This window comes from Globicephala melas, chromosome 12 (assembly GCF_963455315.2).
Source record: "Globicephala melas chromosome 12, mGloMel1.2, whole genome shotgun sequence".
In the NCBI taxonomy this organism is placed as follows: domain Eukaryota; kingdom Metazoa; phylum Chordata; class Mammalia; order Artiodactyla; family Delphinidae; genus Globicephala; species Globicephala melas.
Genome location: NC_083325.1, coordinates 7,217,439 through 7,240,222, shown reverse-complemented (window position 1 = coordinate 7,240,222; position 22,784 = coordinate 7,217,439). Strand labels below are relative to the sequence as shown.

Genomic DNA, 22,784 nt, shown 5'->3' with positions numbered 1-22,784 from the left:
TCCTTGGTACCGTGCCACAGCCAAGGAAACCAGGAAAGTTACGACTGCAACTTCACAACCTGGTCTGGATTAAGTCTTTCCATGACTAGATTTTCTTTCCTTTTTCTTTTTTCATCCCACTGCAAGCTTTCCTTGAAAATTCAGATTTGGCTCAAATTATTTTGCTTCCAACTTCTAAATATAGAATTATTCTTGTTAGAAACTCAGCGGGACAGGCAAAAGGGATCAGAGAGAAGCTTACAACGAGTGCGGGGTTCAGTCTGCAGGAAGCCCTCAGCCTGAACCATCCCCAGTTCCAAGCAGCCTGAAATAGGAATGAAATCTGGGGAGCTACTTCATTTTGCAAGCGAAGGTATATTTCTGGCCTTTGATATAAATGAGAAACAATCCAACATTCCCTTTCTTATAAGCCCTGTCAAGTACCCTGCTCCTAGCACGATCTGTGGGTGACAAATACGTAACCCAACCTCTTTTTAGTGTCTCTTTCCTAATAGCTAAGAAAACACAACAAATGGCATTGACTTTGCAAACTGATGCAGAGATGAAACCAATTACTGATAAAAGTCATAGCATGCAGATCTCCATCTTAAACGAAAGTTATATTTCATTGAGGGACCAGCCAGTAAAGACATGTGAAAGAGGCACCAAAATTTGTGGGGGAAGACCCCATCCTCAGGGGCTGAGCTGTCTGAAGTTTGGTTGGCCAACTCCAGTAGTCAAGACGGCCGACGGGGTTAGAGGGAGGGATGAGGGGTGGAGATGAACAAGTGAAAACCATCTACCTTGTAGGGTTCACTAAAGAGGGAGTAACTTGAATTAAACGCGCCATCATCCTGCTGAGTTTCCTGATTTCTTCTTTCTCGTTCTTTCCTCCGTAACACGTTTCTATCTGGTTCATAGACACTGCATCAGGGAGAGAGAAGAGAGAACAACCACACACGAAAAAGTTAAAGGTAATGCTCAATACAACATTCACCTGAATGCAGAGGTCTGATTCACGGGCAAATGGCAATGGTAACGGGAACACGGATCAGATGAAAGCCAGTCTAATCAAGCAGTATGACTCAGGTGTCCGAGAATTCCATTCTTTGGGAGGAAAAAAAAAATCCTTAGGACAAGCTGCAACCAGTACTAGACCTCTCTGCCTGATGTGTGAAAGAGGAAATATCTAAGCAACTTTGACAGGAGAAGACTGAAAATAATCTTCAAGCAGAAGGTAATTACAGAGATGTGTAAATAGAAATTATGAGTGTATTTCCTCTTATGACATGGCCCCAGAGTGTTATATGGAAACGCTCCTACTCTTTTCTTTCTTTCTTTCTTTCTTTTTTTTTGCATGGCTGTGCTTCTGTAGTGATTCTTTCATTAATTAGGTCCCAAAAGAGCTGTTAAAACTCCATGCTGCAGTGGTTTTCACTGTTATGAGCCTTCTTCTGATCTCTGCTAATCAGTCAAGTTGTCAAACTCCTACTGAATCCATCCTTCCTTCTGATATATTTCACACGATCACTCTTCCTCACTATGAAAAATGCGCTAAGAGGAAGGGGTGTAGGCAACGAGAGAGAGGATGGAAATTGAAACATGGTTATGTCATCAAGGAACTCAGCCTGTTTGTGCAAGAAAATTAATACCTATTCTCCCAAGAGATAATTACAAAGTGACCAGAAACCAAATAACTAGAAGGACTTAAGGAAAAAACAGTGTTCCTTCCTCCTAGTAAGGAAAAAACTAAAAGGCCAATTCAACTAATAATAAGGAAGTGACTTAAGTGACTGAAGGAAATAGACTTGTCTTTTCAACTCAGTAGACAGAGAAATCTGGCCCCAGTGTAGACAACGGAACTGACACTACCCCTTGTAAGGAACTGCCATGTCCTCCAAATGAGCAGCTGTGTGCATTTCAAGCAGACCCATTTGGTTTAAGCGACCTTGTCATCGCTTTGCTTAGAGTTCAAGCTTGATCTAGTGGACAGAGGCTGGAGCTGGGAGCCAGGACAGCCACGTCCTGACTGTGGTCCTGCCATAACCAGTGATATGATGACAAAACGCCATGCAATCTCTCTGCAGCCCAATGTCTTCATGGTGTTGTCACAAGGTTTAAATGCGAAGGAAATCTACAAAAGGGCTTTGGCATAGCTTCAGGTGCCCCAAATCCAATGCACTGCTATTAAATGTTGCTGATAAGAAGAAAATCTGCAGGTTCAAAGAAACTTAAAAAAATAGTGAGGTTTGGGGTTTTGTTTTGTTATGTTTCAGCTAAATTGCTATCTTGAGTAAAAGAGCATACTTGTGTCATGTTGCTGTAGAGGACACAAATAAAATGATCATAAAATAAATATTGCTTATCTTCCCAGCTCTGCCCGTGTGGCCAGGGTATATTTTAAATTCACTGTCTAAGGGGTGATGCTTCTGTCAAGACTGTGAGAGCACCTAAGGCATTTCATTTAAATTTCAGATCAGGGAAGGTTAAAATACCCAGAACATGTAGCCTATTAGCATTTTAATTCAGCCTCAGTACATTACCCAAAGTTACTCGATTTGGAAGTCCAAGCAGTGACCTTCATGGAAAGGGAGGCTGCAGCCCCAGCCTCCCAACGGCGAGGCTCACCGCTCCAACCCCACAGTCACTGGAAAGTCTCCGGGGTGGCCGTGGTGACAGTGACGGGCATAAGGGAGGCACGAGATGGGAATGACACTCCATCACAGAACCAGGCTTCAGATTCACAGGAAGGGGCACGACTGTCCTGCCCTGCTTGCAGGGCAATATGCTTCTGCAATATGAAACCCCAGCTTTCATGAACATTCCATGGATTTCAAATGGAGACTGTTCTGAGGATACACAACTCATGCTGTGGATGGGCATGAAGTGGGCTGCAGCCAGGAGAGGCACTGCAGGTTTTCTAGGAACTGGCTTGATTTCTGGACCCAAAGCAGTATTTGCAACCAGAAACACAAGCTCGCACTGCATGCATCGTACTTCTCCTCTCCGATAGGTACAGCGGTTTGTGAAGCACCTACTGTGTGCAACTCCATGCACAGAGACTCCCCCAGACATGCTTGCTGTCCTCAGCCAGGTCAAGCCAACCAAACACACAAGACTGGTGTGATGCATGAAGTGGCCTGATGTAACATGGAGCAGGTGGTCATTTAGGATGATTTCCAGGCTTCTGAGAAGCCCCCATACCCAATAGAATACCTCCTGCATCTGCTGGCTGACGACTGAAATTCCACAACTAGAGAGTCACTCCTCTGGTTTAAGATGTCTTCACCCCTGTAAGAAATGTAGACACCACAAGAAGGGAAAACACTTTACACCTGATCAGCCCTCAGCACCTTAGTGTGCACAAGTTTGTCAGCTTTTTCCCAAAGGCCAGGGAGAAAGGGCACAAGACATCAGGGTCCAAAGGGCACAGGACGTGTGAAGAGAAGGTCAGGAACAATGCAGAGTGTAGCAATGAAGATACATTTGGAAACCCTACCGATTTTGCAACGTGACTTGGATGTTTAAGACAGAGGCATTAGGATACAAGCCCAAATCAATGAGGCAGGTATCCGACTCACTGCATTTCCAAGGTCAACGATCCCTTCCAAATATGGAGAAGACGGAGGTGAGGGGGAAGCACTCCTTAAGTAAACCTGCCTCATTTCCCAACCCCTTTAAGCTGGAAGATAACCAAAAGCACTCCCAGATGCAAACCACCGCTGAGTAAAGTTCTCTAATGAGGTCCTGCTGGCACGCCCAGCCTATGGCCTCTGATACGAGGAGGACTGAACGCCCACAGGACCACCTCCACATAAGCTACTAACAGAAGCGCACTGGCCACCTTTCACAGGACCGCCACGATGCCTGTGCCACGCCGTGCCCTCCACACCATCAGCTGAAACCAGAATGACCGAAGATGACAACCCGTCCCCCTTCTCCGGAGGAGGGCAAAGGAAACCCTGCACCAGAGGCAAGACTTCTTGACTGCCTTTCCTCGGGTTTCTCAGCTCTGCCACTTCCACTGAGCACTCAGCGCCTCCTAACAGGAACCCACCCACTCATCCTGAACTAGAACCACAACCCCCTCCTTTCATGTCAGGCCCAGGAAGCTAAAATGTCATCTGCATAAAGCAAATGTCACTGGAAGAGAAAGCCTGGACTTGCCAGCCCTCATCTCTCCCTAAGCGTCTGAACTTGTACCTCTTCTGACTCGTAAAGACAGTACCTTCTCAACAGTGAGTCCACCGTTCCACTGCCCGCAAGTGAGGCCTGGGCAGGCTGTCACAATCCTGGAGCACGCCTCTCTCTTGAAGTGTCACCATTAAAACTCAGCCCTCTTCCCTCTTCTGCCATCCCAGCAATATGAGGGCCAGGCCATTTGCTCTACAAGCAAAGGAACCTTCTCCCCTGACGTGCTGCACGTCAGGTCAGCCTCCCTGGGGACGGCTGCAGTAGAGAATTCCAATTCCTGGCATACTAATACATCCATTAAACTCAGTAAGAGCCTCGTGTTGTGAGTTATGTTCCTTTGTTACTCACAGACGGCAAAATCTCTATCGTCTGTGAGGTGCTTCCTTCCTTCTGTGACAATTACAAGAGTCACACTCTTCGAATGGATGTAGCCAAATGTATTTACTTATATTGCATTAGAGGCAGCCAACTGCTACGAGACTATTTATTATTTATTGCAGATGTATAACAGTCCCAGAAAATGTGATTCCACATTTCGAAACCGGAGATTCTGCCTTTTTGTAAAGAAGAAACAAATGGACTCTCGCTGGCTGCAGGCGCCATGGCCATTTTACTCGGGAAAGCTGAGCTGTGAGCAGCTTTTTTTTTTTTTTCTCTCTCAAAGGCGGGACAGCTACTTCCTCCCCCTGTCACAACGACAGTGCGGCCCGAAAGGACTGGCCAGAACCGTTACTGTGAACGAGCCTGGCGCTGGGGGAAGGGGGCACAGCAGTGCTTCAATGTTAAGATGTGTAAAAAAGACAAAAGAAACCTCAAATTGTTTTAAAGTGGGGGAAACACATCCAAGCACTTTAACTCCACTGCACCAGGTGAACTGATACAGCTCAGAAGTTTTCCTTTACACCAACTGTCAACGCCGGAATTTTGTATTCTGTTTTGTAAGGATTTAATAAAAGTCATAAAAACTAAACAAAAAAAAAGAAAAGAAAAGAAAAGGAGGAGCCTCCCCTGACCCCCTGTCCTCCTCGGGCTGTTGCTCTTTATGAGACACAGATTTCTGCAGAGCTGCTCTCCCTCCAATGCCTGGTTCTCTGAAACCCATGTGATCTGCGTTCACAGCAAGGTCCCCCTCCTCGCGAGGCTTCCATGGACACTCCTCACTGCCCAGCCCCCCACACGGCCAACACCGCCACCTCCACGAGCTCTCTCCCCGGGCTGTGGGGCTGCGAGCCTGTTTTCCTCCTGCCTCTCGGGCTACTCCCGAGTGTGCCTGCGTGTTTCTCTTCCTGCGCCGCCCCTGTAAAATGTGCTGTCACTCCAGGCTCTAGGCCTGGCCTCTTCCTGGGTGACGCTGTGCATTCCTTGCCTGCAGGTGCCGTTTTCACATTGATGACGCGTGAAGTATTTTGTAGGGCAGTGGCCAAAGCCAATTATGCTGGTTAAGGAGGAAAAGATATCCAAATATGATATTATCATCATTTCCAAAATCACATGATAACAGCATGGAACTAAATAACAGTAATACCTTTGAGCCTCAAGCCTTCTCCCTTCCACTGAGCTCACAACACTTCACATGTATGTCTCTTCGTTATCCTTACAATGTCCCTTGAAGAAAGACAAAGCTGGTAGATACTCCTGGGTTAACTTTTTTAAAGATCGAGGAACTTAGGATGAGAGTCTGATCATCCGACATCATGTGGAAAGAACAGCAATGTCCAAAGTATTTTCTTCAGGTCTATCCGGGAGACAGGACCTACCTAAGAGCCAGGAAGTGGCCACACTTCCTACACCCTAGTGCCTACAAGCCCAGCGTCCACCAGTTGTGAACGTGAGCCATGGCAAAGCTAAGCAAGGTGAGTGAAACCACGGCAAGTCCTCTCTCCTTCAGAAAGAAGTAACAGAAGAATTCTGGATCAAAGGCTGGCCTCTTATTTTTATACTCCCAAAACAACGAAAAACAAAAATCGGTCTCTTTCCACAGCACCCATACGAAAAGGATATCCATGTACTACAGAATAGAGGAATGGAGGACGGGTGAGTGAATAAAGAAATTACAGAGTCTAGAGTAAGCCTGCCAGGGCTGACAGTGTCATCACTTTCACCGGATCCGACCCAGGCACCAGCCAACTCCAATCTGTGCCCAAGCTGCCCTCCTGGAGGGAAGGCACTGGAGTTGGCACAGCGGCCTCCGCGACTGAGCCCCAGATTTGACCCAGCAGACCCACTGGCCAGAGAGACTCTGCCCTCCTCCTTCCTGCACTGATCCACGTGCAGCCCGTTCACATCTGACCACTCGCTTCAAACAAACTGCATCTCCCATGACAAAGGCTTTCAGCCAACGGTATATGTGGTTCATTGCACCCCTTGACTAGACTCATCAAAGTGTTTCATCCTTAAGAAAACAAACCAAGAAAACAAACAAAAACCCCCATTACTCTACCTGCTGGTGTATCTCCAGGGTTGGGATCTAGGAAATGAGTGAATTCAAGGAGAAGAGAATGAGATGAACCTATTTACGGGGCAGGAATAGAGATGTAGATGTAGAGAATGGACGTGTGGACACAGCGGGGGAAGGGGAGGGTGGGATGAATCGGGAGGCTAGGATTGACATAGATATACTACCATGTGTACAGTAGCTAGCTAGTGGGAACCTGCTGTACAGCACAGGGAGCTCAGCTTGGTGCTCTGTGGTGACCTAGATGGGTGGAATGGGGGGGGGAAGGTCCAAGAGGGAGAGGATATATGTATACATATAGCTGACTCACTTCACTGTACAGCAGAAACTAACACAACACTGTAAAACAACTATACTCCAATGGAAAAAAAAAAAAAAAGAGAGAGAGAATGAGAAACCTTTTACCTGTCTTCTGGATAAAGTTATCATGTTCTCCACATTGAAAAAATACTGTCCTCCTCCAATAGCAGAACTACAATTCACTTTAGTCCAAAAGCATTTCTGAATGCCTCCTGAATGCCCTTGTGTCAGATACTGGGAAGACCATTAGGGCTGCTACCAGCCTATCCTGCTGCTGAGAAGCTAGCAGTCTAGGGGACCAGGGGGAGGAGAGGAAGGGGCCCTTCTAAGCAGAGAATGTTAACATCCTGTGGTCCGGCATGCAGGAGCCAGGATTGCGTCCTGCAAGAGAGCTGCTTTGAGCTGGGTCTTGAGAAAGGGGCAGGTGGAGGAGAGGGAAGGGAAGAGGGAGGACGCAGAAGTACAAGATACATAAATTACTATTAAGCGGCCTTTGAGAGTATTCGGAGGAGGTGACCTTTGTCCTCACCACACCATCTTCCTTCTTTAGCCACTTGAAATTCCACACTCAAAGTTTCATTTCTTTGGTTTGCTCCACTGCTAAACTACCTCGCCCTAAATAAGTTTACCTGATCCCTTCCTGAAAGCAGGCTCGGTTGGGAGTAAGTGAAGGACGGACGCAGGGGAGAATGAAAGGAGACTCCCAGACTCGCTCGCCCTTTCCTTGCAGTTTGCATCAGGGCTGGCCTCGATCAGCTGGACCACAGAGGAGACAGTCTTTTCAGTCCTGGGATGCGGACAGTCCTGGGATGCTGTGCTCACCCGCCCCCGGGGTGGGGGCTGAGGTCACAAGGGCCAACGGGAAGAAGAAGAGGCACCAAAGGAAGAGGGGAAGAATGTTCCAGAGACACGCTCCGCTCTTCAGAGCAGCGACCGTGTATAATTAAGGAAACGTAATCAAGCGCTCCAAAATGGTAACAACTGCTTTAAACTGAAAGGGTCAAACCAATTAACGTCTCTTGTTATTTTTAAAGCAAATACTAAAAGATCAGTAATCCCTCCTTAAATCAGGGAAAAGCAAGGTTGTTGAAGTTTACTTGCAAATTCCTTCCTTGGTCTGCAGTCAGAGCCAGTGGACTGGAGGGCAGAAAGGTGGTCAGGGAGTGAGCAGGTGATAGAGGCAAGTCAGGCTGAGAAGATGGGGCTGGAGACAGAGACTGGGGAGGAAGCAAGGATGCTCCCCACTGGGGTCCATCAAGGCCCTGAGCTGTTGTTGCTATGGTGCTGGTGACGATGGTGGTGACTGGTGAGGGTGACAGTGGTGCTGCTGGTGACTGATGGTGACGGCAGTGATGATGGCGACTGTGGTCGTGGTGACGGTGGTGGTGGTGAGGCTGGTGGTTAAAGACCTGCTGGGGAGTGAGGACTGGCCAACAGCGCATACGACGAACCCTTAAATCCTAAAGAACATTACTAGGACCCTGCTCGCTTACACCAGGCTGTTCGCTGTGAGTCACTGCATTCCAGTTCCCATGCCTGTTCACTCGGTTTTCCCCCAACAGCTTTATGCCTCTGGCTCACCACGAGCTTTGGAAGGATCACCCCCTTGATTACTTCCACCAGGGACATCTTGAAAAGGTCAGCCCAACCTTACTTGTTTGTCTCTGACCACAAAGGCTGTTGCAATCTTAATTCAATTTTGAAACTCAGAGCATTTACAGATCTCTGCCTTAGGGCTGCCGATCTGTTCTACAAGAATGGGAACAGAATTGAGGCTGGTTTGTGCCATAATCACTTCTGTACCACAGCTTTTGTGAAACTAGGAAATGGAAGGGAGTCATAAAGTAACAGACGCCCACAGAAAAATTCAGCCAGTAAATATTCCAATGAAAACTAGCCTTTTGGGATGATCTATACCATCATCTCAGACCCATCAGGCCCATATTAAATTTTGCTAATACCAATTTCCCTTTATTACTATATGCAGCCACTGTAGGAAGGACTTCACGTGCATTATTTCATTTAACAGTCTTTAAAACCCCAACAGACATTTCCCCGTCCACCCATGAAGGAACGAGAGGCTCTGAGGTTAACTAACTTGTCAAATGCCCACAGCCAGTGAGAGACAATGCCTGGGTCTGAAGCCAGGCAGTCTGGCACCAGAGACTGAATTCTTCGACTCTGCTGGCCTGGCTCCCTGGGGAACCTGCTCACTGACGGGCTTTGACAAATGGTACCCCCATCCTTTGTTTGTAAATGCCAGGCAGAAGGGTGTTAATTTTCAGATCATGACAATTTCAGTTCATTCTTCTAAGGTCTGCTAAGCCTCCTTGGTGGATATACATGAACCTTAACAATTCTTCTAAAGCCTATAAAATAGAACTGGGATAAGCAATTCAAATGAGTCAGCACCAGCAATTAACTAATACTCCAGTCGCTGAATTCCGTTCAGTGAGCTCCTTGAGAATTACGGAATCCCGTGGTAAGCGCATTTTATAACGGAACTAGCAGCGCCAGGCCACTTCTGCAGTGTGGGCCTGGACACTTGACTGTTTCTTGACTATTTACTGAAGCCCAAATCTATTTCTAATTCAGTGGAAATGATGACTGCTCCAAATCTCTCTCGTAAACGTGCTCCAGTGGGTTTTTAGAGAGATGACAGATAAATGACAGCTTTGCACTGCCAAGGGTTAAATGCTTTTCCTGAGGGATCCCAAGTCTTGGTGTCTTGAGAGCAAGTGTCAGGTTCTAATGGAATTGTTCCGTGATAAACCGCCAGGCTGTATGACAAGCAGCTTTCAAAGAGGCTCTCCATATAGTATCAACAGCCGAAGTTAATTTGAGTTTCTTAACAGGACCTCTTTGCTTTACAATATAAAAGTGCCTTGGGATGAAGCAATTACCCTGATTTACCATCTTCTCCTTGGTAGAATATAAAGACACAGCAGAGCCTCACAAAAGCAGTAACATAACCAAATGAGACCCACCTGCGAAGTCCCTACTATGCTCTTCTGAAGAGCCCACTTGCAGCCCGCAGCACAGAGCCGGCATCCATCAGTGACATCCGGGGTGAGAAGGACGCCTACTCCCAGGGCTTTTCATGGTAGAGCCAATAAATTACTTTTCCTCCACTAAATGCTCAGTTAAATTTCGTTTTCACTTTACAGTGTCAGTTGCTAACCTTCAGCTCCTAGGATTTTAAAGTCGTACACAGGATGGGTCCTATCTTCCAGCGTGCCTATGTTGTAACCAGGATGCTCTCCCAAAGCACCCCTGCGCGGCCCCTCAGGGTCATGGGTGTGGTACCCACATGGGGGGGGGGGCAGAAGGGTGGCCGAGTCCCCTCATATAACTTCCTGACGCTGATGGGTCGGGCTCCTAGAAGAGGAAAGCCCTGCGACCCCGAACACCAGCCATGAACACACGGCTCCAGCTTCTCCTGAGCCCGACTCCTCGACTTTGTGTCCTCCCAGAAGGCAGGTAAGAGCTTGGGCTCCTGAGGTACAAAACTAGCCCCAGGCTAGGATGAAAGCAAAGAGAGCTTCCCCTATGGAGAGGGCGTTAAAGGGACAGGCACGGCCTCAAACACCCTCCCACGTCTGAGCAGACGGGCCCACCGCGAGGATCTTCCACGTGGACGGCACAGATAGGAACTAGCGAAACGGACTCAACCGTTCATCTGGGAGGGAAGGAGGCCCTGCTTTGAAGATGAGAATGGCTTCCTTTGGTACAAAGCAGTTTATCCAGCTCAGCCAGAAGTCTCGGTGGGTAAAGGATGCAGCAAAGAGGGAAATAAGACCGTAGTGATCCTCAGGACTGAAAGGGAATGAAGACGCCCCCCACCCCCACCCCATGGTCCCCAGGGAGGCAGGACTGGCGTGCGAGGCCCAGGCCTCCCTTCCTGGGTCACAGAGAAACAGAAGCCCCCGGGCAGAGGCCCCCCTCAACGTCCTGTCCTCCACCCGCCTCACCTGGACCTCAGGCCTCCCTTTCTCCTCTCTCAGGGCGAATCCTTCCTCCTTGCCACGAGGACCCGCCCCCCTGGGCTCTGCAGCCCCCTTCCGTTTACTCCCCACCTTCCATCCACCCTCCACCTCCCCACAGATGCACTTCCCCCTATTTGGTCACCATCTGGGTCTCAACTGGCTTTTTCTCCACAGCAAATAAACCCCTTCGAGGCCCTCAGCTTTGAAAAAGAAAAAAGGAAGGAAAGAAAAGGAGGAGCCTCCCCTGACCCCCTGTCCTCCTCGGGCTGTTGCTCTTTATGAGACACAGATTTCTGCAGAGCTGCTCTCCCTCCAAGGCCTGGTTCTCTGAAACCCATGTGATCTGCGTTCACAGCAAGGTCCCCCTCCTCGCGGGGCCTCCACGGACACTCCTCACTGCCCAGCCCCCCACAGGGCCAACGCCGCCACCTCCACACGCTCTCTCCCCGGGCTGTGGGGCTGCGAGCTTGTTTTCCTCCTGCCTCTCGGGCTACTCCCGCGTGTGCCTGCGTGTTTCTCTTCCTGCGCCGCCCCTGTAAAATGTCCTGTCGCTCCAGGATCTAGGCCTGGCCTCTTCCTGGGTGACGCTGTGCATTCCTGGCCTGCAGGTGCCGTTTTCACGTTGATGACGCGTGCAAGGCTCCAGGGGCACCCACGTCTCCCTTCTCCACTCCAGACCCAACTATCCAACCATCCACGTGGTCTCCCCAAGTCAGGCTTCCCGCAGACACACAGAGCCAGTCTCCCGAGCGCACCTCCACCTGCCACCCCGGCCTCGGCCTCCGTTGTTTGCCCACATCAGCACCACTAGCCACTACATCGCTCGGGCCAGAAAGGCGGGAACCAGCTTGGCTCCATCGTTCCCATGCCATTGCCCCTCATCTCCAATCAGTCCCCAGCACTGTCAACGTCATTCAGATTGGTCCAGCTCTCTCCTCCACCGCCCGCTCCTCAGTCCAGGCCACCCTGGGCTCTCTCCAGACCCTGGCAGTGCCTCCCAAAGGGTCTCCCAGCTGTTCTTCCTGCCCCAGTCCAATGGCTTCTCCAGAGTGGGGTTTTCTGAAACAGAGATTTGATCATGTCACCACTCTGGTCCCACCCTGCCGCTGGACAGAAGCCAACTCTGGCAGCCACAGCCTGGCAGGACCCGGCCCCTGTTCTCTCCCCACTGTCAGCCCTCAATCTCCCCAATCTCTGAGCCCAGGTGTGTGCTATTCTCTGTGCCTTCAACACCTCTGCTCTCCACCTGGCCCCCTCCTCCCGACCCTGGAGGTCTCAGCTTAGCGGTGTTCCCCTCTCAGAAACAGTCCCTGACTCCCCCAAGAGACCAGGGGGCCCTTCATAACTCCTACATAGAAACCTATGGTTTCCACATCACTTTTCTTGTACTGATTATCTGAATCCTCCATTAAATGGTTAGTTCCACAAGCAGAGGGCCTATGTGTACTTTCTGTATTTCCAGCACCTAGAATACTGCCTAGCACAGAGTCGGCAATGAGAACAATGCTTTAAGAATAGATGCTCAATGGTTGTTTAATTTTTTTCTCCTTCCTTATCAAAATGTGGCCTATACATATGCCACAGTTTGAACAAACAGAATGAAAATCCACTCAGATTTGGATCCTAAAATATTCTTTATGGTTATAGAATATAATAATGAGAATCACAATAATGCCAATATTGGCCAACTGTCTGGTGCTGGAGAGTTTATAAAGAAAGTTGTATTTGTTCTCATGTTTATCCCTCTCTACAAACCTGTTATGTACCCCTTATTTATGCAAAACACAACATTTTAGTAAATGAATATATATAATGAAATAAAATCTGTGTGTCATAAACAGCTCCTTATGCTCATTTTACAGATAAAGACCTTTCTTCAATGAAAAAGTAGGACTTGGAAAATTTAAACGTTATTCTGAACAATAACTGTTAGAATCAAAATTCTAAGTTCTGCATAAGTTCTGCATATGAAAGACAATTTAAGTTTTTAAAATAATATATTTTTATTCAAAAAATGTTCCCTTAACACTCACTATATACAAAGTGCCGGCTAGTCTGAGGCCCACACCTTGACACGGACGCCTGAGGACGTTCCTCCATCTTCCCAGGGTGAAAATTCTGTAGTCAATTACGCTTGACTTAGAGGAAGATGTTGAGAATTATGAATTATTGGAACTCTACATTTCTATAATTCGTTCTGTGCTAGTGACACTAAAGACGACTAATTCTAAATATCCATGTAACAGTGTCAGAAAACCAAGGGGTCCTCCCATGGCTGCTGTACCACTTACACGTTCCCCCATTTCAACTAGACATGCAATCTATCATAAAACTATTTCATTTGATTCCCTAGAACTTTCAGAATATTATATACTATGGGGCTGCCTACCCATGATGATAACTATCACAGTTCTTTAAGAAACGTTTCAAAGAGGACACTAAGTCTGTTCTGACAACACGTTTGCTTCATGTTCTCTTAAAACATCACCTTCTCCTCTCCTTTCCTCTCCTCCCTCAGCTCTTGCTCTTTCTGTCTCTTTTTATGTTTCCCACATATGCCCGTACACAACAGAGTAAGCCCAATGTCACAGGTAATGTAAGTAGCTCTGTGATATCAGGATAAATTTATTAATGTCCGCACCCCTCAGAATTAGCTGAGAACAAAGCCTGGCTCACAGGAGACGCTCAATGACCGTTCGTTGAATGAGTAGATGAACAGATGGATGAATGAATCACCAACTTTCTTTTGCACTAACCCCACCTTCACTGAAGCCAGGGAGGAGAAGCAACACTGGGAGTGGATTTGCCTGGTCCTCCCGGGACAGTAAAGCACGTGCTTGGACACACGAATGCCTTTCAGGTACAAGGCATTGATGACGCTAGGCTTTACCAAATAATTTTTTCTTCAAGATTTGCACAAAGAGACATGAAGTGTCATGATGTCCTTTCGCAATGAAAAATCTACTTGCATTTATAGAAGCTACTGTAACATCTCCGTGGGAAACATCCTAGAAAATTACTGAACTTGAAGCTTTCTTAAATTAGAAGAAAAGGACTCAGAGTTGGCTTGGAATTATAGAAATGACATAGCAAATCCTCCCATCAGACAAGACTATCTCCTCCCACTGGGCCCATAACTTCCAAGGACTCTCCTCTCCATTCAAAGGCATCACCATCGGGCCAGGAGGGAGAAGACCCAGGGGCCGTAGTTGGGAGCTACTCCGAGCTGCAGGCCTTCAGCTCAGGCACGGTAAACAAAACCAACCCGCACGCTGATCAGTAAGAAGGGAACGGGGTGCTTGGAAATGTGAACATGTTCTGCCAACGTGAAGTGCCACGAAGAGCTGGATGGAAGGTGATTAAAACACCCATGACGCAGAAAGAAATACCACCCCTCATCCATCTCAGATAGGTGGCCTGAGCAGGACGCCACTAAATGCTGACTTTGACCCGGGCATCTCCTACTTAGGAATATACTGTTCGTATTTAGGATACCTCCGCAAAACAAATTACTAAATGACAAAACAAATACAAACTTAAAACCAGCGGAATATCATTCCTAGGAGACTGGTTAACCAACTACAGTACTTCGTACAATGGAAGAGTATGTAGCTACTGGACAGTGTGGACCTAAATGTACAGACGTGGAAAACATCCAAGACATAAAAAGCGAAAAGAATAAGTTGTAGAGGGAAGGATGATATAATCTCTTTGACATAAAATAACGTGTGTGTGTTTATGGATACATAAAAACGTTTAAATAGTTATCTCTGAGATGAATGATGGCGTGGTGAGGATGGGAAAGAATTTATACTCTTCTGTCTTCCTTGGTTATTTTATAGCCACATATTACTTTTTGAATAAAAAGCATTATATTTTAGAAATATTAACAGTTTTAATTTGTCCTTCCCCTTCTGAAGTATCTATAAACGTGCAAAATGTAAAATTAAGGCAATGATTAGTAAGTCATGTGCTACACTATCCCAGGATCCTGGCTCTCCCTACCAGGCCAGACCTATCTTCTCCACTCTCCTTCTCTCCTACCCACCCCCTCCCTCCCCAAGGATGAACTAAACCAACTCTCCACACCTCAGCTGCAGACTTTAATCCAGCCGAACTCTACATCGAGCAGGAACTTTCTGAATCTCTCAGTATTTCCCCTGTACTTAGGCATGCCAGGAAAAAAAAAAAAAAAATCACTGTATTCCCCTGGAGAGCATCTACTTTCTCCCTGCACCTGCCCCAGTATCATCTGGGCCTCAGACAAATCACCTGCATGATTCCCGAGGATAATTCAGAAGACACCAGGTCATCTGATAGCAGCTCTGGGAGCTTCCCTTTAGGAACTCAACTTCTCTGCTTCCTCCAGGACATACAGAACCTCAAGACTAGGAGCCCTAGTGCAGGGGCATCTGGGACTTTCGGCTTACAGTGGGATAACAATCAACATCAGAAAGGGTTTGGTGAACTGCCAAGGTCCTCCAGGAGCTCTGAACCCTCCTCTCCCGGCTACAGATTCATTAACTGTCCATTGCCCTCCAACTCTCTCCTACCTTATAATTGCCCCAGTACGCCTTCCAGTTTTTGTGTGAAACTGTCTCCTTATCTTTCATCTAATCAAACTTCGTTTGCTGTTTGAGAAATACTATTTATGATATTAATTTCTTTTCAACTTAGAATTTTCGATAAAAATAAATGTTTCCTCAGATTATGTGTGTTTCCTTTGTTTCCAATATTTATGTTTCAAGCAGTTTGTCTCTGACTCGTTTTCACAAGTCTTACAGAGCAACAAAATTATCATCAATACATGCAACACCATCTCTTAATATTAATATTAGACATATCACATTTTCTTAAACATTAAAGGCTGTGACTAATCGCATCTCTAACAGCATCTATAAAAATATTGGTAATTCTGCAAATCCAATGCGCCATTTCCTAGCCGTGTCAATTATTTACCAGGCATATTAAATTCACAAAAGAAAAAAGACATATGTGAAAACTGCACATCTTCGCTAATAATTAAGGAAATGCAAACTAAATCAAACTGAAATCATTTTTTTATGTACTCAACTGGAAAAGATTTTAAAAAACAAGTTGGAAAGATAATATTCAATCCCGGTAAGTGTTGGGTGTCTCCCGCATGGCTGGAAACAATTGTGCATTTTGTAGTATATATTCAGAAACTTTGAAGAGAACTGTTTACCTTGCTAACCCCCTTCTAGGAATCTGGCCAAACAAAATTGTCAGAAATGCAGAGATACATGTAGATGAAATTTTCATCAGAGAATTGTATATAACAGGGGGAACAAGAAGCACCCTTGTGAGCAATAATCAGAAAATAAGGAAACTATTTTGTATGTTGCAGCCATTAAACTCATGTGTTTCAATAATATTTAATGACATAGGAAATGCCCATAATGTAATATTAAATGAAAAACAGGATAAAAATTATATAAGCAATGGGATTAAAGTTTTGTTAAATTTATACATAAGCATATGTACGTGTGTGTGTGCACATATACATGCATACATATATAAAAAATCTAAGAGAATACCAAGACGTTAACACTGGTTATTTCTGAGAAACAGGAAAAATAAAATTTCCTTTTTCCTTTGCTTTTACTTAGTATGTTCGATGCTGTATATTAAATATTTGTTATTCTTCATACATATTAGGATGAGTATTCTCCAAAAAAACCCAAAATAACAAGTGTTGGCAAGGATATGGAAAAACTGGAACCCTGTTCACACTGTTGGTGGGAATATAAAATGGTACAATTGCCATGGAAAAGAGCATGGCATTTCCTCAAACAATTAAAGCTAGAATTACAATATGATCCAACAGTTCTGCGTCTGGGTATACACCTATAAGATTTGAAAGACGGTCTCGAAGAGCTATCTGTACATCCGTGTTCACAGCAGCACTATTCACAACACCCAAGAGGTGGAAACAACCCAAACAATGAGTTACTGGATAAACAAACTGTAGTCTATACATACAGTGGAATATTACTCAGCCTTAACAGGAAGGAAATTCTGACACGTGCTACAACATTATGGGCTGAACTGCGTCCCCCCAAAATTCATATATGGAAGCCTTACGCCCAGTAGCTCAGAATGTAACTGTGTTTGGAGATCAGGCCTTTGAAGCGGTGATTAAGTTAAAATGAGGTCATTAGAATGGGTCCTAATCCAATCTGACTGGTATACTTATTACAGGAAGAGGAAATTTGGACACACAAAGGAGAAATCAGGAAGGCCTGTGCATGAAAAGACCACAGGAAAAGCTAGCAAGAGCTTGTCCTCTGCAAACCAAGGAGAGAGGCCTCAGAAGAAACCAACCCTGCGAACACTTTAACCTTGACTTCCAGCCTCCAGGACCGTGAGAAACTGAATTTCTGTTGTTTAAGCCCCTCAGTCCGTGATATTTTGTCATGCAAACCTAGCAAACTAACACATACAACATGGATGGACCTTGAGAACATTATACTAAGGGAAATAAGCCAAGATCTTGGTTTCTAACACCATTCTTCAATAAAGGAAACCAGGGCTTCCGGGAGAAACAGCTGATTCTCGGACTGAGGCAGGACATATACAAGACAGGTATGAAGCAACGTGTAGTACCAGAAAGCAAGAAAAGTGCTCAAAACAATACCTACAACAGCACAAGGATGGGCATATGTCAAAAGGATACAGAAGTCAACTGAAAGGGTTTCCAACAGCCAAAGCTGGAGCAATTTCAGCAAAAAAAATATAGTACTGGATTATAGCCCAAGGCATAAAAGAGATATCTGTGAGTGCATATTTATATAAACAAATAACTGAATGAATAAATAAACCTCCCATGCAGAATGACTACAAATAATGTACATAGCTACCCTACCTTTAGGGAGGTGACGCCTAACTCTACACTCCTTAAGAACTACAGCTATACGCAACGACATAAATAAATCTCACAAACATAATACTGAGTGAAAGCAGCAATACAGAGAAGACCTACTATATAATTCCACTATATAATTCATTTGTATGATGTACAAAAACAAGTAAACTACAGTGCTAGAGTTCAAAATAGTGGTTATCCCTGGGGAGAAAGGAAAGGATAATGGCTAGAAAGATGCCCGAGAGGGATTTCTGATGCTCTGGAGACGTTCTACTAAACTTAATCAATGATCTACGCTCTGTCCATGATCTAATCAACTCAATGCACTGAACTTGAGCCCTATCTCATACTACGTGTGAAACCAAGTTCAGTTCAGAAAACAAACAAAAAACCTGAAATTGATGCTGATGAAATGTATGGATCAAGTTTAATTTTTTTTCATATGGTGATCCAAATGACCCAGCACTATTAGTTGAAAGGACCATTATTTTCCCAATGCTCTGCAGTCCCAACCTTTGCCAAAAATTATGTCTTTATATATGTGTAGTTCTGTTCCCGGATTCTCATTTCAATTTCATCTGTCCATCTGCCCACCCCTGTGCCAACAAAATATGTCTTAATTATTACAGCTTTATAATAAAATTCGACTATCCAGTAGAGTTAGTCCTACAATCTTTTTCTTTTTCCAGACTGTCTTGGTATTTTTAACCCTTTGTATTTTTCATACGTATTTGGAATCGGCTTGCTGATTTCCACACAATTCCACACGCAATTGTTTGGGAGCTAGTTTGGGAATAAGTATGCATATCCTTGTATATGTCATGTCTGTATTTCCTCCGTTGCCAAATATGGAAGCATAAAAATGGAGTTTCCTTGGGACTTCCCTGCTGGTATAGTGGTTAAGAATCCACCTGCCAATGCAGGGGACACAGGTTTGATCTCTGGTCTAGGGAGATCCCACATGCCATGGAGCAACCAAGCCCATGAGCCACAACTACTGAGCCCACATGCCACAACTACTGAAGCCCACATGCCTAGAGCCTGTGCTCCGCAACAAGAGAAGCCACTGTGATGAAAAGCCCGCACACCACAACGAAGAGTAGCCCCCGCTCCCTGCAACCAGAGAAAGCCCGCGCGCAGCAACAAAGACCCAACGCAGCCCAAAAAAAAAAAAAGACAAAGGAGTTTCCCTTCACCTGGGTCCCTGAGTGATGTCAATGTCACCGAGAGCAGCCACTCACACTGACACGTTATGAACATCTAGCATGAGCAAGAAATAAAACTTCATTATTAAAAATATTTTTTTCCATGGCCCCAAAACTTCTATGGCCTTGGGGTACGAGGAGAGGTTAGAAGAAAAAGGTTTAAGATTAAATGGATTTATTTTAAACATCTAAGCTATGACTAGCTTACTGCACACACACTCACACACGCAAATGTGAGCTACATGATTCGTCAAATCCGTATGAAACATCTCAGTTACTTGCAACTCTCTAAAATTAACTCAAACCATTTACCAGATGGTAAATTCTGGAAATAAATTTAAAATATGCAAAAAAATACTATCTGACTTTTATATGAAACACAGAGTACCTAATTATAACTTCATATTTTAATTTTGAGAAGAGGAAACAATATAGAATTCTATTTCTAATATCAGCTTTGAATGATAATCAATTCTGATTTGCAAAATGGTCTACGTTTTGTAAGCAACAGTATTTCCCACTTGAGACTTTTATTGGACAATAAAGGCCATATGGCTAAGAATGCATCTGCATTAATAAAAATAGATGCAAATTCTTATAATACAATGTGCCTCTAAAACTTTTTAAGAACCTCTGCAACAGCTTTGTGTGTATCCCAAATTAAGATTTACTATACAATAAAATTATATAGTAATAATATACAACCTTTATCTGAAGTCGCATGACTCTCCATTATTTATTCTCGCTACACTGCAGCACGTAAATCATGCAAGGGAATTCTTGAGATACGTATTATTTAGAGCACAGAATTATTGTGATTCAATCCTCAATAAGAAGTGAAGCAGTAACTTGTTACTTGAGACTGGCAAATCAATATCAAACGCTTGTTCTAAGATTGCTTATCACTCTAGTCATGCAAGTAGCTTGGAAAACTGAACTATTCACATTGACAAAGGGGTTGTTTTCCGAAAGCTTTCCGGCATGACTCTATACTTAGTTTTACGACCAAGAAAAAAATCAATTTCCTTCTTCAACTTGTCAATCAGAAAACACATACAGAAACAGTGATTTTATTAGAAGACATAAAAGTACACTGAATAACAATGTAAGATGAAATGGAAATATAAAATGGCATCACATATAAAATATACACATATAAAATAGAATTAACATACACAGAAAACAAAAGAATTAACATACATATATAGACCTAAATGCAAAAGAAAGAACTAAATACAGACATTAAAGCTAAAGCAACAAAAATCAGTTGAACAGACTTACTCTCATCTTCAGTTTTCAAATACACCCATCTCTTTTCAGTTCAGAATTCAAAACAATAAATAAATAAAATCATGAGAGCAACTAGCTTTTCCCATTACCATGAAAGTCCACCGAAACCTAATTTTCCTTTTTGTTTTTATCTGTGAACACTAAACTTTCCAGAGGGGTGATAATGCTGGCCCATTGATATCAGACCATCAATGAAAAAAACATTTCTCTTTAAAACAAAGAGTCTGAGTGACTCTAAATTACACTTTACACGACAAAGAACCAAGAAATAACAGGTGTCTGGCTTTTGATCTAGTGCCTACAAAGAATCCTAAAAAGGTATATATGGGCAACTAAGGTAGATAGCAACATAATTTACTGATCTAATTACTACCCAAGTTCCCTCATTTCATCAAGGTCACTCAAGTTCATCATTCATGACGTATTAAATGTCACCCACACTAACTGCCTCATGGGATTTTTTTTTTTAATTTTAACGGATGGTTATTGCCAAGTACCAAGGCCTGGCTCTAAACAGCAAAGTCTGATGCAGGAAAGGAGTCAGTTCCTTCCTTGTCCCAGTGTCCATTCCCCGGAAGGATCACCACATGCCCCACCTGGGCATCCTCAAGGTCACCAACAAGGCATCACATCGTGAGCAATACATGCCTCGGGGCCAACCACGGTTCTCTTCACTACGGCCAAGGTCAACGTCCTCTATTCAGCTTCCTCCGTTCAAACTTTAGTCTTTGGGCACCCACGGAACCACATGCCTACACGAAGTGGAACCTGCTTTGAGGATGCGCACGCCAAGAGCCACCCTTACTTTATACCAACTCTGTCAAAACAATGATGCTGGGCTTCCCTGGTGGCGCAGTGGTTGAGAGTCCGCCTGCCGATGCAGGGGACACGGGTTTGTGCCCCGGTCCGGGAAGATCCCACATGCCGCGGAGCGGCTGTGCCCGTGAGCCATGGCCGCTGAGCCTGCGCGTCCGGAGCCTGTTGCTCCGCAACGGGAGAGGCCACAGCAGTGAGAGGCCCGCGTACCGCAAAAAAAACCAAAAAAAAACCAAAACAATGATGCTTATGAGGAATATTTCACCCGAGTATCAACACCCCACATCGAGCTATGCTAAAGAAATCCTCACTGAATTAGCCAACCTTCTTCAATCCAATGCTGCTGGTGTGCTAGGAGCCTCCAAGTATGAATGAATCACATTTAGTCAAAGCAGTAACCAGACGTACCAATTATGAATGAAATGACTGCTGCAGAGGATGATGGCTCTTCAGTCAACTAAGGATGACCACCAAGTCCCGACAAACGAAGTGAACTAATAAGCACTTTTTTGACCAGTCTCAGTCACAAAGCTTATGGGTCCATGAACCAGAAAGTAAGGTGTAGCAGGAAGACCACAGCTTAGAGTCACAGGATCTGGGTTTTAGTTCCAGTGCTGCCTTTTCCTTTCCTTAAGTACCTGAAGAGCAAGACCTCCCTTTCTGAAAGAAATAAATGTCATTTGCAGCAACATGGATGGACCCAGAGATCATCATACTAAGTGAAGTAAGTCAGACACATATCATAGGATATCACCTATATGTGCAATCTAAAATATGACACAGGTAAACTTATCTACAAAACAGAAACAGAATCACAGACATAGAGAACAGACTTGTGGCTGCCAAGAGGGAGGGGAGGAAGGGAGGGATGGAGTGGGGGTTTGGGATTAGCAGATGCAAACTATTATATACAGGATGGATAAACCACAAGGTCCTACTGTATAGCACAGGGAACTCTCTTCAATATCCTTGATAAACCATAATGGAAGACAATATGAACAAGAATGTAAATATATGTATAACTGAATCACTTTTCTGTACAGCAGCAATTAACACAACATTGTAAATCAATTATACTTGAATAAATTTTTTATAAAAAGACCTTCCTTTCATCTATGTATCCTCAGTATCTAACAGTGCCCAGCATACAATGGGCCCCCCATGAGTGTCTGTTCAATGAAAGAACAAGAGAACATATCTTCTTTGTGTGATCTTAAGCCCCTAATGTCCTTGGGCACAAGTTTCCAAATCTTTAAAAATAAGGACATCAAAATACCTGCGGGCCTTCTACATTCGACTGTCGTGAGAGGCCAGGTGAACCAACAGGTACAAAAGTAATCTGTTAACCATAAAGGTAAGTTGTGCAAAGGTGATGAAGTTTATATAGGTAAGTTCTAAGTAAAGAAGTGTTCTTGGAAGGGGGGTGGTGGCAGCAAGGAGGGCACTTCAAGGAGGGAACAATTATGAATAAAAATAAAATGGCCTCCAAAAGCCCAGATTTCTCCTCCGTCCCTTGAAACACGTAATCCACCTCTTGGCTTGCAAAGACGTCCAACCTACCAAGAAAGACCGCTGATACAGTTCTAACCAAAACTGAAAGCGTGTGCCAGGCTCTGAGAAAATAAGGTGCTGAAGAAAATGTGCAAACTCTTTGCTGACAAGCGTCGCCCCTC

The 22,784-nt window shown here is 44.8% G+C and overlaps 1 protein-coding gene across 2 annotated transcripts in view; it reads right to left on the bottom strand.

Moving 5' to 3' along the window:
• Positions 1–22,784, bottom strand: part of AFF3 (ALF transcription elongation factor 3) — a 574,404-nt gene that overhangs the window by 481,776 nt on the left and 69,844 nt on the right. For both annotated transcript variants that reach the window (XM_060309207.1, XM_060309208.1), the window contains 2 exons: positions 3,184–3,270; positions 783–903 (listed from right to left, as the gene is read on the bottom strand). In XM_060309207.1, coding sequence (XP_060165190.1) covers positions 783–903; positions 3,184–3,270 — 208 coding nt within the window. The remainder of the gene's footprint in view (positions 1–782; positions 904–3,183; positions 3,271–22,784) is intronic.